The 13,578-nt window shown below is 49.6% G+C and overlaps 1 protein-coding gene across 1 annotated transcript in view; it reads left to right on the forward strand.

The window, feature by feature from the left end:
* Nucleotides 1-6,638, forward strand: part of GFRA2 (GDNF family receptor alpha 2) — an 85,956-nt gene extending 79,318 nt beyond the window's left edge. The window contains exons 8-9 of the mRNA XM_063087715.1: nt 5,570-5,623; nt 6,516-6,638. Of these exons, the coding sequence (XP_062943785.1) occupies nt 5,570-5,623; nt 6,516-6,638 (177 nt within the window). The remainder of the gene's footprint in view (nt 1-5,569; nt 5,624-6,515) is intronic.
* The last annotated feature ends 6,940 nt before the right edge of the window (nt 6,639-13,578 follow it).

A 13,578-nucleotide genomic window follows, 5' to 3' on the forward strand; every position in this document is an offset into this window, starting at 1 on the left:
TTAGCAAATGGCTGCCGACCTTTCCCAAGACAATGTGGTTCATCGTGGGTGTAGAGAAGTTCAAAGCCGTGGCTTCTTGCACCCCACCCCAGCCCCCTTCAGGGTCTGATGATTCTGACTCCCGTTTTTTTCCCCCTGTTTTCTCTCAGCAGTTTGCTAAGCCATCTGTCACTTGGTTTCTTTTAGCCCCAGCCTGGTTTTCTGCAGACTCACTGTCTGGGGGCTTGTCTTAATCTTGGCTTGATTCCGGTGGAGACAGTGGATGTTCTGTATGTATGTGGAAGTGCTTTGTAAGCTGAGGAAGGAGCGCTACACAAATGTTAGGTGCCATCAGTCCCGGGCTGGGGGAGCTGCCTGGCCTCAGTGACTGTCCACTTGGGGCCTATTGATGAAGTCACTCTGGGCAGGACAGCAAGGGACAGCCGTCCCAGGTGGTAAGGAAGAGAATCAGACCCTCCTAAGGTGCTCACCCACCATCGCTCCTCAGGTTCCTTTCCAGAGAAGTGGGAGGGGCAGGCCGCTGATTCTGTTTTAATTATATTCTTTTTGATGAGCATGCCAGGCACTGGCAGTGTGGAGTGAAGAAGTCCTTGTCCCTGACTTTGGCTCTCCTGGAGGCTGGTGCAGGTGTGGTTCCTTCTCCCCAGATGCACCCTCTCCTGTCCCTCAGCTCCGTGAGCCCCCTCCTTCCTGCTGGCCTCTGATTGACTGGCTCTGTGGTGGCCCTTGTGAGCTCAGATGATGGTGAGGGACAGGATGTGTGCTCAGATGATTGTGAGGACTGCTGAAGCATGATGCAATCAGAGGAGAGGAGGACTGCTTTGACTGGGAGTGGACTTCGAGGACTCACAGGCAAGGTGGAGCCGGCTGCCAGGCCTGGAAGAACAGGGAGAATTGGATACATGGGACATAGAGCTGGGGTCAGAGCAGGTAGGGCGTCCCTGGTGGGGGATTAAGGAGGAGCCGAGATGTGGGGTCAGGACAGCATAGAGGGTGTTGAGTAGGGGTGTGGTCTGGCTGTTTGTGTGAACTATGTTTCATTGGGACAGGATCACACCCTTCTGTGTGTGTATTGTCTGTGCTACAGCCAGAGTTGAGTCATTGTGACAGACTGTATGTCCCACAAAGACTAACATAGTTGCCCTTTGGCCCTTCCCAGCCCCTGATCTGGAGGAAACATGGGAAGGGAGGTGGGTGTAATGTGAAGAGCAGTTGAAGTGGTGAGTGTTGAGGGGTCCCCTGGAAGGCTTTGGAACAGGGGAGCACTGAGTTGCGATCGGGACTGTGATTGAGGGAGATTAATCTGACAGCGGGTGGAGATTGGTTGGCAGGAGAGAGGCTGGAGAGACAGGAGGACCTGTTAGGAGATCTTTGTGGTGATAGTCGGGTAAGAAAGGAGGGGCTGAGCTAGGGTGGGCAGGGAGTGGAGGGGTAGGGGGGGTGTGAGTTGCTGGAGTGGGTGTGTGCAGGAGGGAGGGCCAGGTACTGGCCAGCAGGGCAGAGGGAGGGAGGGGAACAAGGGCACTGAAGTTTGGGGCCAGGGCCAGGAACAGGAGCAGGGAACAGCAGAGAGCCGCCAGCTCCGGCCAGCAGGACAGTGCTGGACTTAGTTAATAGCATCTGGGCCAGACCAGTCCCAGTGAGGCTGTGGGACTGCCAGGCTGGGCTTGGCTGGTGGGTAGGGACAGAGGTGGCCAAGGAAGAAGAGGAGGAAGACAATAATTTCCTCCCAACTCCCTGGGCAAAGGGGCCTCTCTGGGAGAAAGTTCTAGAAGGATGAAGCTTGCCTTTGCTGCCATCCTCCCTGCCTGTCTGCATCCCTCCCCCTGTGCCACCTGCAGAGGCCAGTTCTTTCATGCATCAGTGCTTCCCACGAAGTTCTTCTGCTTGCCTCCATGTCAGAAGGATTTGCTGTTAGAAGCTCCGAGTCAGGCCGTTCTAGCAGCCCAGGCCTGTGTTCTTTGGGACACTGTGCACACAGGCCCTGAACTTGCCTCCAGGGGATGAGAGGCTCAGAGTAGGGATGGGGCAGGGACCGCTCTGTGATTCCTTCCACCAGAGTCCAGCACATTCAGGGAGAGCTGGGCACGAGGTAGGCATGACCTCAGGAAAACAGCCACAGCTGGAGGGGTCTGGGTGAGGGGGGCAGCCTGCTCTCCCCATCCCGCTCATTTGACTGGCGTGGAGGTTTATTTCCCTATCAGGGTGTGAGCCTTGGAGGGCGGGGCTGTGACTAATTTGGGGGAGGGAGAGAGGCACATTCGTGGCAGGGGAGGCAGTGAGTTTGGGCCACTGGTGGTTTCGGCATTAGGTGGTTGCATTTCTTTCTCTCTGTAACCCCCCCCCCCCCATATGCTGCATTTAGGAAAGATCAGCTTTTAGGAAAGGTCAACTGTCTGTGTGCCCAGGACTGGGCGAGGGGACTCACGTTGGCCATCTGGGAGGCTCCTGCAGCCTGAGCTGTCTGCTCTGTGTTTTCTGGAAATAGGGCGGGCAGAGGGGGGAGGCATGCCCCTCAGCAGAGACTTCCTCCTGCTCTTTGCATCCACACCTGTCATCACAGGAGGCTGCCTCAGCGCACCCCCCCCCCCCCCCCAGCCCAGGCCACCAGCTTGCCCTGGGGGTCTCCTCACAGCCCCCTGGCCATCCCTTCACTGTCTTGCTCCTGCGCCCTGCTCAGCATCATGCCCGGGAGAACTGACACTGAGCCTTTAGAGTCGTGGAGTACTTCTGTGCCATGTGGTGTCTCAGCTAATCATTGCGGTAGCTCCACCAGGTGAGCTTGTCTGTCCCTGCTTTATAGATGAGGACACCCAGGCTTGCCCTGGGTCACTGGGGGGACCGAGACTTGAGTTCAGGCTGTGGTCTCTCAGGCCCTGAACAAGGCTTCTTGTTCTATTTTCGGGATCAAGGGGCTGTGCAGACAGACACCAAGGATATTAGGACTCTTCAGTCTAAAAAATGAAGGACTAGGATGTGTCTGTGTGGACAGAAATCTAGAAACTAAATCTCGCAGCGCTTGCAGGGAGTAGTTCAGGGCAGCAAGGGGAAGCTGATTAGCCGGCTGCACTGGGTGGGCGTGGCCGGCCAGCCCCGGAGGCCTGCCCCACCGAGGTGTCCATCGCTTCCTGCCAACTCAGAGGTGCACACGATGGGTCCATTATCCCTTATCTTCATGGAGGCCAGTCCTGATCTCCCACCAAAGGCCCTGTGGCCCCTGTCAGAGATCACACACTGGGTTGGATGTCCCTTGGGGCTGGCCCAGGGAGGTGCTTGCACTGTCTCCTGATACTGTGGGTCAGATTGAGGATGAAATGGTCCTCTGCTGCCCCTTGCCTCCACCTTGCTCCCTCCCCCTCCCCTCCCTCCCCTCCCTCCCCTCCCTCCCTTCCCCCTCCCATCTCCTCTTTCTCCCTCCCCCTCCATTTCCCCCCCCCTTCTCTCTCTGCTCCCCCTGCCAGCTGTTGCCTTTTTATTTCTCTACTTTCCCCTTGTTTCCTCTTACTTCTCCCTCTCTCCGCATTCTCTCTTCCCTCTCATTTTTCCTGAGTAATATTTGCCAACACCCTTCTGCACTCTCCCTTAATGAAGAGGAACCTGGCAAGTCCTGCTCACTCTGAAGAGCAAAAGCCAGTCCCAGGCCAGGTGTGCTCCAGAGAGGTTCCACCTGCAGATTTCAGCCCCTCACACCTGCTAAGCTGCAGGAGAAAGGGACTCTGGTCCTGGTGCTTTGCCAGCTGCTCTGTGCAAGCTGACCTTGGCATGGAACCAGGTCTGGCCAGGACCCTGGGCTTCCCTGAGAGCTGCTATCCCAGTCACAGAATGTCACATGGCCTCTCCTTAGAGGCCACCTAGTTTAGTTGTTTTCTGAAACCTTATTGTTTTTTAAGCAGTGGAGTATTTTTAAAACAATTTTATGCATAACTCGAATATTTAAAACAAATAAAAATGGAGCTTTTTTCGTTGAAAAGGGGTGAGAACCTTGAGTCCCATTGGGCTGTCTGTCGCTGTGGTTCTGCGTGGGCTATGGGGGTGGGACACAGATAAGACAGGGACCTCCAAGGGGGGTGGGACAGGTCTACTATACCTAAGACTATCAGAGCAGGAACTAATGCAGGGTATAAATAGTTGCTACTTATAAATAGGTGCTATTTGTACATAGGTGCTATTTATACCCTGCAGACCCGACAGGCCATAGGAAATCACAGGTGGGGACTGAGGTGATTGGGTGAGGATTAGCAAAGGGATGAGGGAGGGCAGGTGGAAGGTGGGGACGACAGCAAACCTCTGAACTAGTGGGCCGTGTTCTGTCTCCACAGTGGCCTCACACAGCTCTAGCTGGAGTGGTGCCAAGTCCTGGGGTATAGAATCCAATCCTTGGGGTTGGAAGGGTCTCAGAGCATACGGCCTTTGCAGAGGGCAGCCGTTGGTGGGTGGCTGGGCCATGTCTGGGCACCTGGAGTCACTGATGCTATGCTCTTGAATAGGACCCTCCTGGGTCAGGTCCCTGGCTCTGTGCCTGATGTATTAATCATCACCGTGGTCCTGTCTCCACCACTGGCAGTGACTCCACTCTTGGCTGCGGTGTCTATGTGACAGCTGAGTCCTTGTGGGGCTGACTAGTTGCCCTGGGTGGTAGATTGCCTGTGATGTCTGAGGGATTATCGATACTTCTGGCCAAGAGCAATGATTTAGGCATAACTTCCTGGGCTTCCCAGTTGCTTCTGGTGGTCAGTGCTTCCCTGCCGTTGCCCGGAGAACGAGCCATTCAAAGCCAGGATGGAAGAATACCAAGTCCCCAGCTTGTTCCCATGGATCATGATTAGGAGGACCATAACAGAGGACTGTTCTTCGTGTGTACCCTCAGGTCTTGCATCCAGGTTGTGAGGCCAGGGTGGAGAATACTGGAGTCATCAGCACACCATCTTTCCCATTCCTCACCTGTCCTAGAGCTCCCAGGTGCTGCACATCTGTTTCTGGTGGAAATGGCCTGGCACAGTGGCCAGCTGTCTGCCCGACATGTGCCAGTGGCAGACATCACTAATCAATTACAGCTCTCATCCCTCTGAGCCCAGAAGAGAGCTCATGATTTCTCTCTATGGAGCCCTCCAGCAGCCTTCACAAATTACCAGGAGCTGGTACGCAGATGCCATTTCTGATCTGTGTCATTCCTTCATTCATTCCTTCATGCATGCATGCATCTAGTAAATTATTGAGCTGCTGTTATGAGCCAAACACTGCTCAACGTGAGGAAAAGAAGACATGGTCCCTGCTGTTGAGGAGCTCGGAGCATGTAGACAGACATGTGAATGGCTAATTACTACATATATCGTACGTTGCAGAACAGAGTTTAGATCTCTTCTCTAGGAGCCTGGAGGAGCCGGGACTTAATTGCAGAGGGTATCAGAAAGGGGCAGGGACTTTTGTGCTGTGTGGGTTGGGCACTCTTCACTCTGTACTCTGAGCTTGATGCCAGTGGTGGATGGCAGGACCTTGTGCAGGTTACCGGACAAAGCCCAGGCAGAAAAAGCCTGGTGACCTGTCCTTACTAATGCCTTCTCTCCCGCAGGAGCAGGGGCTGAAGGCCAACAACTCCAAAGAGTTAAGCATGTGCTTCACAGAGGTGAGTGAGGGGCAGAGTGGGGGTGGGTGCAGGAGGCTGGGCCAGAGGGGTGTGTTGCCCAGGTAAGCCTCAGACTCAGAGCCCCCATATCCCACTGCAGGGGCTGGGCCAGCAGAGCTTCTGCCTGGACCTGGGTGGGAACTCATGCTGCTGGAGAGGTGGCAGTGGAGTGCAAAGGCTGCAGCCAGGGCCCGTGGTGATCTCTGGGGGCAGGAAGTGTGGCTGCTCTGAGCAGAGGCCTTCTTACACCTTCCGTACTCTTTATGACAAATGTGTTGGTCAGCTGCTCAGTGCTGGTTCTGTGATTTTTAGGAAGTACAGAGATGGAAAGACACAGTCCCTTCCTTATATATATGTGACTTACAGACCCAGGATGGTCACTTAAATGAGAAGAAAACACAGTGTAAGATGCTGTGGAAGAAGGAGCGAGAAGCTCAGAGACGTGCAGGGAAGGCTTCATGCAGGAGGAGGAAATCAAACACATTTAGGAACAGGGCGAGTGTGGGCTCTTTGTCCTCTCCTCTTGTGGACTGTGGGAGTCTCTTCTCCTGGAGCTCTTTATACTGTCTCCCTTCTCTCTGGGATGCAGATCCTCAGCCCCAGTGCAGGGAAGGGCAGCCTGTTTTCCTAGAGATCACTGCCTTGCCTCTCCACGCCAGAGGGCACAGAGCCAGAGGAACAGTGTTCCCTTCTGTTCCTGCCCATCCCTGCTCCACAGAAGCCTGGCTGGGTCTTCAGAGTGCAAAGAGAGTCCCTCTGGGTGGACAGAGAGGGCAGGGGCTTGAGGAATCTAGTTCCTGGATCCTTTGCTTGGCCGGGTCCCAGCCTGATTTTTTTTTTTTTTTTTAAAATCATTTTCTTTGTTTCTGTCTCCCTTCTGTTGTGGACTCAGCTCACAACAAATATCATCCCAGGGAGTAACAAGGTGATCAAACCTAACTCAGGCCCCAGCAGAGCCAGACCCTCGGCTGCCTTGACTGCTCTCTCCCTACTGATGCTGAAACTGGCCTCATAGGCGCTGGGAACCGCGTTGGAAGATTTCTGAAAGCGCTGCAGACGAGGACACCCGCCTGACGAAATGGAAACACAGACACCCACACACCCCTTGCAAAAAAAAAGTTTTCTTTCCCGCCTTGTCTCTGAACCTGTCTGCTCCCAGGTTTCTTCTCTGGAGAAGTTTTTCTAAACCAAACAGACAAGCAGGCGGACAGCCTGAGAGCTGGCCCCGAGGTCCCCTGGTGAGGGAAGCCCAGTGCTGAGGAGGGTGTAAAGTTCTAGAAATGCTCTTCACCTTCTCCTGGTGTTTTCTGCTCTGTACCCTTCCAAAGCAAGAGACCAAGACAAAGCCCCTGCAGCTGAAGGGACTGTGACTGTGGCCGATGCAGGCTGAGGGCGGGACACCTGCAGCTGCGTTCTCAGGCTGCCCACCTGGGGACCTGGCAGGGGTGGGCTGTGGGGGTCTGGCTGACCACCTTCAGCCCCTCCTCTTGGCTTCAAGGATGGAGATTGTTTCGCCTTCTCCCCTCTCCCCCTACCTACCCTCAGGTGGGCCAGGTGGGTCTGCATCTGGTGTGGGGACCCCCACCGATGCTGGTGGAGGGGTGGTGCTGCACCGGCTCCCCCTGACTGTAGCAGGGAGGGGACAGGGGCCAGTTCTGGGAGGTCTGGGGAGCTCAGCCCTCGGAGAGATCCCCTTTTGGGGAGGAGGCGAAACTTGGGCACCAGCTCTGGGGCGCTTCTTCCTCCTTGATGGCAGGAATTTTGAAGTCAAAGAGAAATGACACGTTGGCTTTTTTGGTTTCTTGTGGTCTATATGGCGGGTCTCCCTCTGAGGAGAGGGGCTGCTGAGAGGGGCAGAAGAGACCGCAGTTGGACGTGTGTCTGCACACTCTCTGGCCTCCCAAGGCCTCTCCTCTTCTCCCTGTTTCTGTGTTGACTTTCCTCATTTCTAAGATGTATGACAACTGTATGTACATACCAAGGCTCCTTTCTCAATATATATGTATATACACATCCATATACATATATCGTGTGGTTTCCCCTTTGTTTCCTTTTTTTAAGAAACAAAATTGTTGAGATAATACCCCAACAGATGAGCAAAATTGTATTATTGTAAAGTTTATTTTTTTTAATAATGTTGTCTATAATGGGAAAAAAGGAAACCAACCCCTGTGCCCTGCTGCTGTCACACTGACCGGGCTGTGCTGGGGGCTTCTGATCCACATTCATGCTTAACCAAGGCTCCAATAAACAAACTAGGAAGCAAGCTGCCTCTGCCTCACTCTGGGGTGCCTGCGCCCTATTTTCTTCTTGACTCAGGGCCCACTCTTGGCTGCTTCCCTGGGGCTCCCAGTGCCCTGGGGAAGTGTGCGTGCGTGTGTGCACACGATGTCGTGGATGGAGTTCTCTTAGGAGGCATTTGGCACTCGGGGCCTGAAAGTCCCACTGTGCTGAGCCTTGGTCTCTCCCTGTCCCCTTCCCTGTCAGCACAGATGTCTGCTGCTCCCAGACTGGAGAATGAATATGGGCATGGGGAGGGTGGGGGGAGAGAGGACCTGGTGTCACGCCTCATGCGTGTTTTTGTTTTCAGGCTGCCTGGGTGGCCCAGCCAGTTATGTGCAATAGTGTGTGATTGTGAAGGCAGGGACCTAGTCTCTTGGGACAAACCAGAAAAGGGAGACGATTGTGAGTGTTCTGGGATCGAGGTCCAAAGAGCAAGGGATTTTTCTGTCTCTCTCCCCTCCTTCCTGTCCTCTTCCTCTGTGTGCCACCTGGCCCTACCCGGACACTGGGCCTGCCATATTTCTCCAACAACATTCTCCCCACAGAGGACTAGAAGGATGCCTGTTGGCTGAGTGCATGTGTGTCCATGTACATGAGCATGTGCACTTGTGTGGGCTTGCGTGTGTTCATGTGCACACATGAGTGCATGCACGTGGCAGGAGGGAGGAAGGAAGACTAGCAGGTGAGAGCATGTTCCCCCTTTCAGCTTGGCATTCAGGGCTGCATGTGATCCCATCCTGTCACCATCAGATGCCGGGATGTCATTTTCCAGCCTTTCCATCCTGGGTCCCTTCCAGTGACTCTTGTTTCTGGTTGCACATGTGTTAGTAACATCTAGTCATGGTGGTGATCACTGTGGTGTGTTGAGTTCTGGCCTCTGCATGGAGGGAGGACAGTGGGCCTGCCAGCCCCCTTTCCCAGCCACCATTGGCCCAACTGTGGGTAGAGGTGGTGGTGGTGTCTGTTTGGGGATCCATGTTCTTTGCAAACAGCAAAGGCTGGTTAGCTTAAAAAGTACTTCACTGAAAGGCTATGGGGGGAGGTGGCTCACAGAATGAGTGGAGAGTGGGAGGACGTGGGGAGACTAGGGCAGGAACCAAAGGCCACCCGAAGGGCTAGAAGGCAGGGTCTCCAGGTTCAGCATGTGGCTGGCTCTGTGATGAAATGACCACCAAATGTCCAGCTGGCTGAACTGAGCCTTATGCTTACTCTCTGCCACACTTGGGTGGGAGAGGGAGGTTATGTCATGCCTGGTGTCCCTAATAGGAGGTGAGCCCTTGGGCTACATAATGCTGGAGCAAAAATTTCCCAAAAGGAAATTGAGGTGCCATTACGAAGGAGGAATGGATACCAGGCAGCTTTACTCTGCCTTAAAACATCTCCCGATCCAAGTATCACATGGCTGAAATTTTACCATTAAGTATGCATTCCTTTGGAGAAGATTCTCCATGATCCTCTCAAAATATGTAAATAAAACTGGGAATAGTAAAATATTACTATCTTAATGTTAACTAATGTTGTGAATGAATCTCAATAACATTAAGATTTTGGGCCTAGACATTGAAATTGGGATTGGGGGATAGATAAAGGGAGAGAAACAGGAATGGAATCAGGAGAAGATTGGTAGGGACCACCAGAGATAGATTTTAAATTATTTTAGAGTTATTTTGGGGAGAGTGCAGCTACATGCTGTATAGGCCCACTGTGCCTTTACCTTAGAGTCAGAAAAGTAGATAAAATTAGCTTTCTTTGCCCTGGGGATTCCTGATCTGGGGCATGCATCTATCTGCAAGGCTGTCTTACCTATGTTTTCTAGGCTCTGGCACCTTGTCAAGTCAGAAACCAGACACAGGGTTGTCATCTTAGTTCGCACTATCCCAGGCCCTGCCTTTGTAACCTGCTTGGCAGCACAGGTTTCTGAGGACTGGGCCTGACCCTGCTCTCACTGGTCCTTCCAGGAATCAAACCCTGACTGGTATCCCCTGCTGTCTCTACCAGACCTGCCAGCCCCAGGCCCCGGACCATGGCTCATATGCTCACTGAGATGCCCACTCAGGAGCCCTGGCTGGGCCTCCCTGCACTGGTTGTCTGTGGGACCCTGGGAGCCTGAGGTCTGATGGTCCCCCTGCTATGGCTTAACCATGCTAAAATGTTCTGTGTGTGTGCGTGCGTGCGTGCGTACCATGGACTTCCAAGTGCCCATATAAGACAGACTTTCCTTTAATCACAGAAGGACAAAGCTCCAGTGTTGACTGTGGCTAGAGAAAACCTTTGCCAGCATTTTCTAATTTGTGAAGTGAGTTTAAGTGGGCTGTCCTTCCCAAAAGGGCTAGGATGTCAGGGTTAGATAAAACCACCCACACATTCTATGTTAATAGAAGTAGATGTGTTTGTATTCTGCTGTCCATTCTTTTAAAGAGTATCTGTGGGGGTAGATATTCATCCTCTAAAAATGGATTATGAAGGGAGTGACATCATCGAGATGGCAGAGTAGACGATTCCCAGCCTTGCTCTTCCCCATAAATAACCAGTTTACAACTATTAAAAAGCAGAGAGCAGTTGAGTTTGTGAAGGCATGAGAGGCCACAGCAAGAGGGTGCAGGGACAGTGCTGATCATTCTGAGCCCTGGCTGTTTCTGAGCCAGTGTAATACTGGGTGGGGAGTAGCTGTAGCACATGGATCAAAGCCAGAAAAACCTGCAGTGGCACCCTTTGCGTGAGCTTGCTTGGAGTCTGCAGGAAACAGATGGGTTTCAGAGAGCACCAGACCAGGCCACAGGCCATAAAAACCACTGGCAGGATTCCCCTGGGCCTGCATAGGAGCAAGTGAACACAGCTGACTAGAGAAATGAGCTTTCCAGAGGCCGGCAAATTATCATGAGGGATGTGTACATGTCCTGTCCCATGAGAAGCAGCTGGAGTGCAGGAGAAAGGCTGGTCTTCTGGGGGAACGTGGGGCACAACATGAGCAGCTGGCTTCAGTGGAAATCAGTCAGGGAGACAGAACGGCAGGAGGCACAATCTGTAGGAAAGACTCAGTTGCAGGCTGGAACTTCCACACATCCGAGACCTGGAAGTGGTTAATGTCAACTATTAAAATCTTATTTGCACAAAAAGCCTTCCCCAGAGACTCAGTAGCAAAACAGGAACTTATACCAAACACAGAGATCACGTTCTGGTCCCCATAGGAAGTTCCCCCAATTCAAGAATTAGCCACAGGACAGCACGTCAATTCCAGTGCAGAATCTAAGTGGTGGTGGTAGCTGTTAATCCATCACAAAACGGAAAACAAACCAAGAAAAAATCAAACAACCCAGACCAGAGTCAAAGCTCTGATATTAACTAGTAAAGATCTAGCACAACTAAAGAATACCTATAAAACCTAGAAGTGGTAGCAGTTTCTCAAATGCTCAGGCATTAGTATAAAGACACAAAGATTGAGAAAGAACCGAGAAATATGTCATGACCAAAGGAAACAAACAAAGCACTGGCAATGGACCCAGAGGAACAGCAGATCTATGAAATGTCTGGCAGAGAATTCAATATAACCCTCTTAAGGATGTCCAGAGAGTCACAACAAAATACAGACAGAAAATTAAATGATATCTGGAAAACAATTCAGGAACAGAACAAGAAATGACAAAATAATAGGATTAATTTAAAAAAAACAAATAGAAATTCTAGAAATAAATAATACATTATCTGAACTAAAAGGCTCAATAGAAAGCTCCAATAGCAGACTTAATCAGAGGCAAGAATCAATGAGCTTAAAAACAAAACACAAAATTATCCAATCAGAGGAGCAAAAAGAGAAAAGAATAAGAAAAAATAAAACAAATACAGCAAATATATGGGATTCCTTCAAGCAAAATAACCTCTGCATAATTGGCATACCTGAAGGAGAAGAAGGAAGAGACTTAGAAAGTATATTCAAGGGAAAAATGCTTGAAAATTTCTCAAGTATAGAGAAAGATGACAGCATCCAGATACAGGAAGCTCAGAGATAGGTTGCCAGTCAAATTCAATCCAAGATGAATACCCCAAGGCACATCATAATCAAATTATCAAAAACCAAAGACAAAGAATACTGAAAGCAGCAAGAGAAAAGAAACACATAGCATTCAACAGAGCACCAATATGTCTCTCATCAGAGTTCTCAGTAGAAACCTTGTAGGCCAGAAAAAAATGGGATGATATATTCAAAGTGCTGAAGGAAAAAGACTGTCAATCAAGAATTGTCTATCCAGCAAAACTAACCTTCAAATATAAAGGAGATTTAATGTCTTTCTTACACAGACAAAAACTTGGGGATTCATCAACACTAGACCTGCCCTACATGAAAGGCTAAAGGGAGCCCTTCAATTTGGAAGAAGATGACACTAAAGAGTAGCAAGAAAACATCTGAAGATACATAATTCTTTAGTAAAGTAAGTTCACAGATAACCTCAGAATATAACATTTTGTCCAACTGCTGCAAAATACACATTCTTCTCAGCAGCATATAGAACATTCTCTAGAATAGACCATATGTGAGGACACAGAACAAGTCTCTACAAATTTAAAAAATCAAAATCATATCGATTACCTTGTCCAACCACAATAGAACAAATCCAGAAATTAACAACAGAAGAGACACTAGAAACAGTGTAAATATGTGGAAATTAAACAATATGCTCCCAAACAATGAATGGGTCAAAGAAGAAATCAAAAAGGGGATTTAAAAACTCCTGGAGACAAATGAAAATATAAACACAACATACCAGGACTTATGGGACACAGTGAAAGCAGTTCTAAGAGGGAAGTTTATAGCAATAAATGTCTATATCACAAAAGAAGGAAGACTTCAATAAACGACCTATTGTTACACCTCCAGGAGCTGGAAAAAGAGAAAAAATCAATCTGAAATTAGTAGAAGGGAAGAAATAACAAAGATCGGAGCAGAAATAAATTTATTTTAAAAAGATTTAAAAATACAGAAGAATGGTGAAACAAAGTTAATTTTTTGAAAAATAAAATTAATAAACTTTTAGCTAGACTAATGAAGAAAAAGAGAAGATTCAAATAAATAAAATGAGAAATGTATTTCTGATACCACAGAAATACAAAGGATCATAAGAGATGACTACAAACAATATGTGAGTAAAGTGGAAAACCTAGAAGAAATGAACAAATTCCTGGACATATACAACTTACCAAAGTTGAATTGTGAAGAACTAGAGAATCTAAACAGACCAATAATGAGTAGTGGGATTGAAGCAGTAATACAAAGTCTCCCAACAACAACAAAAACCCCCAAGACCAGAAGGCTTCACTTCCAAAGTCTAGCAAGCATTCAAAGAAGAATTAATACCAATTCTCAAACTCTTCCCAAAATTGAAGAGGGTGGAATACTTCCAAACTCATTCCATGAGGCCAGCATTACCCTCATACCCAAACCTGAAAAAGACACAACAAAAAATGAAAACTATAGACTGATATCTCTAATGAAGAACACATAAATCTACAAACATGTTATATCACATTAATAGAATGAAGGAAAACAAACCCATATGATTATTTCAATAGACAGAGAAAAAGCATTTGATAAAATCCTATACCCTTTCCTGATAAAACACTCAACAAATTAGGTATAGGAGGAATGTACCTCAACACAATGAAGGCCATGTATGACA

This window comes from Cynocephalus volans, chromosome 2 (genome assembly GCF_027409185.1).
Source record: "Cynocephalus volans isolate mCynVol1 chromosome 2, mCynVol1.pri, whole genome shotgun sequence".
Classification (NCBI taxonomy): Eukaryota; Metazoa; Chordata; class Mammalia; order Dermoptera; family Cynocephalidae; genus Cynocephalus; species Cynocephalus volans.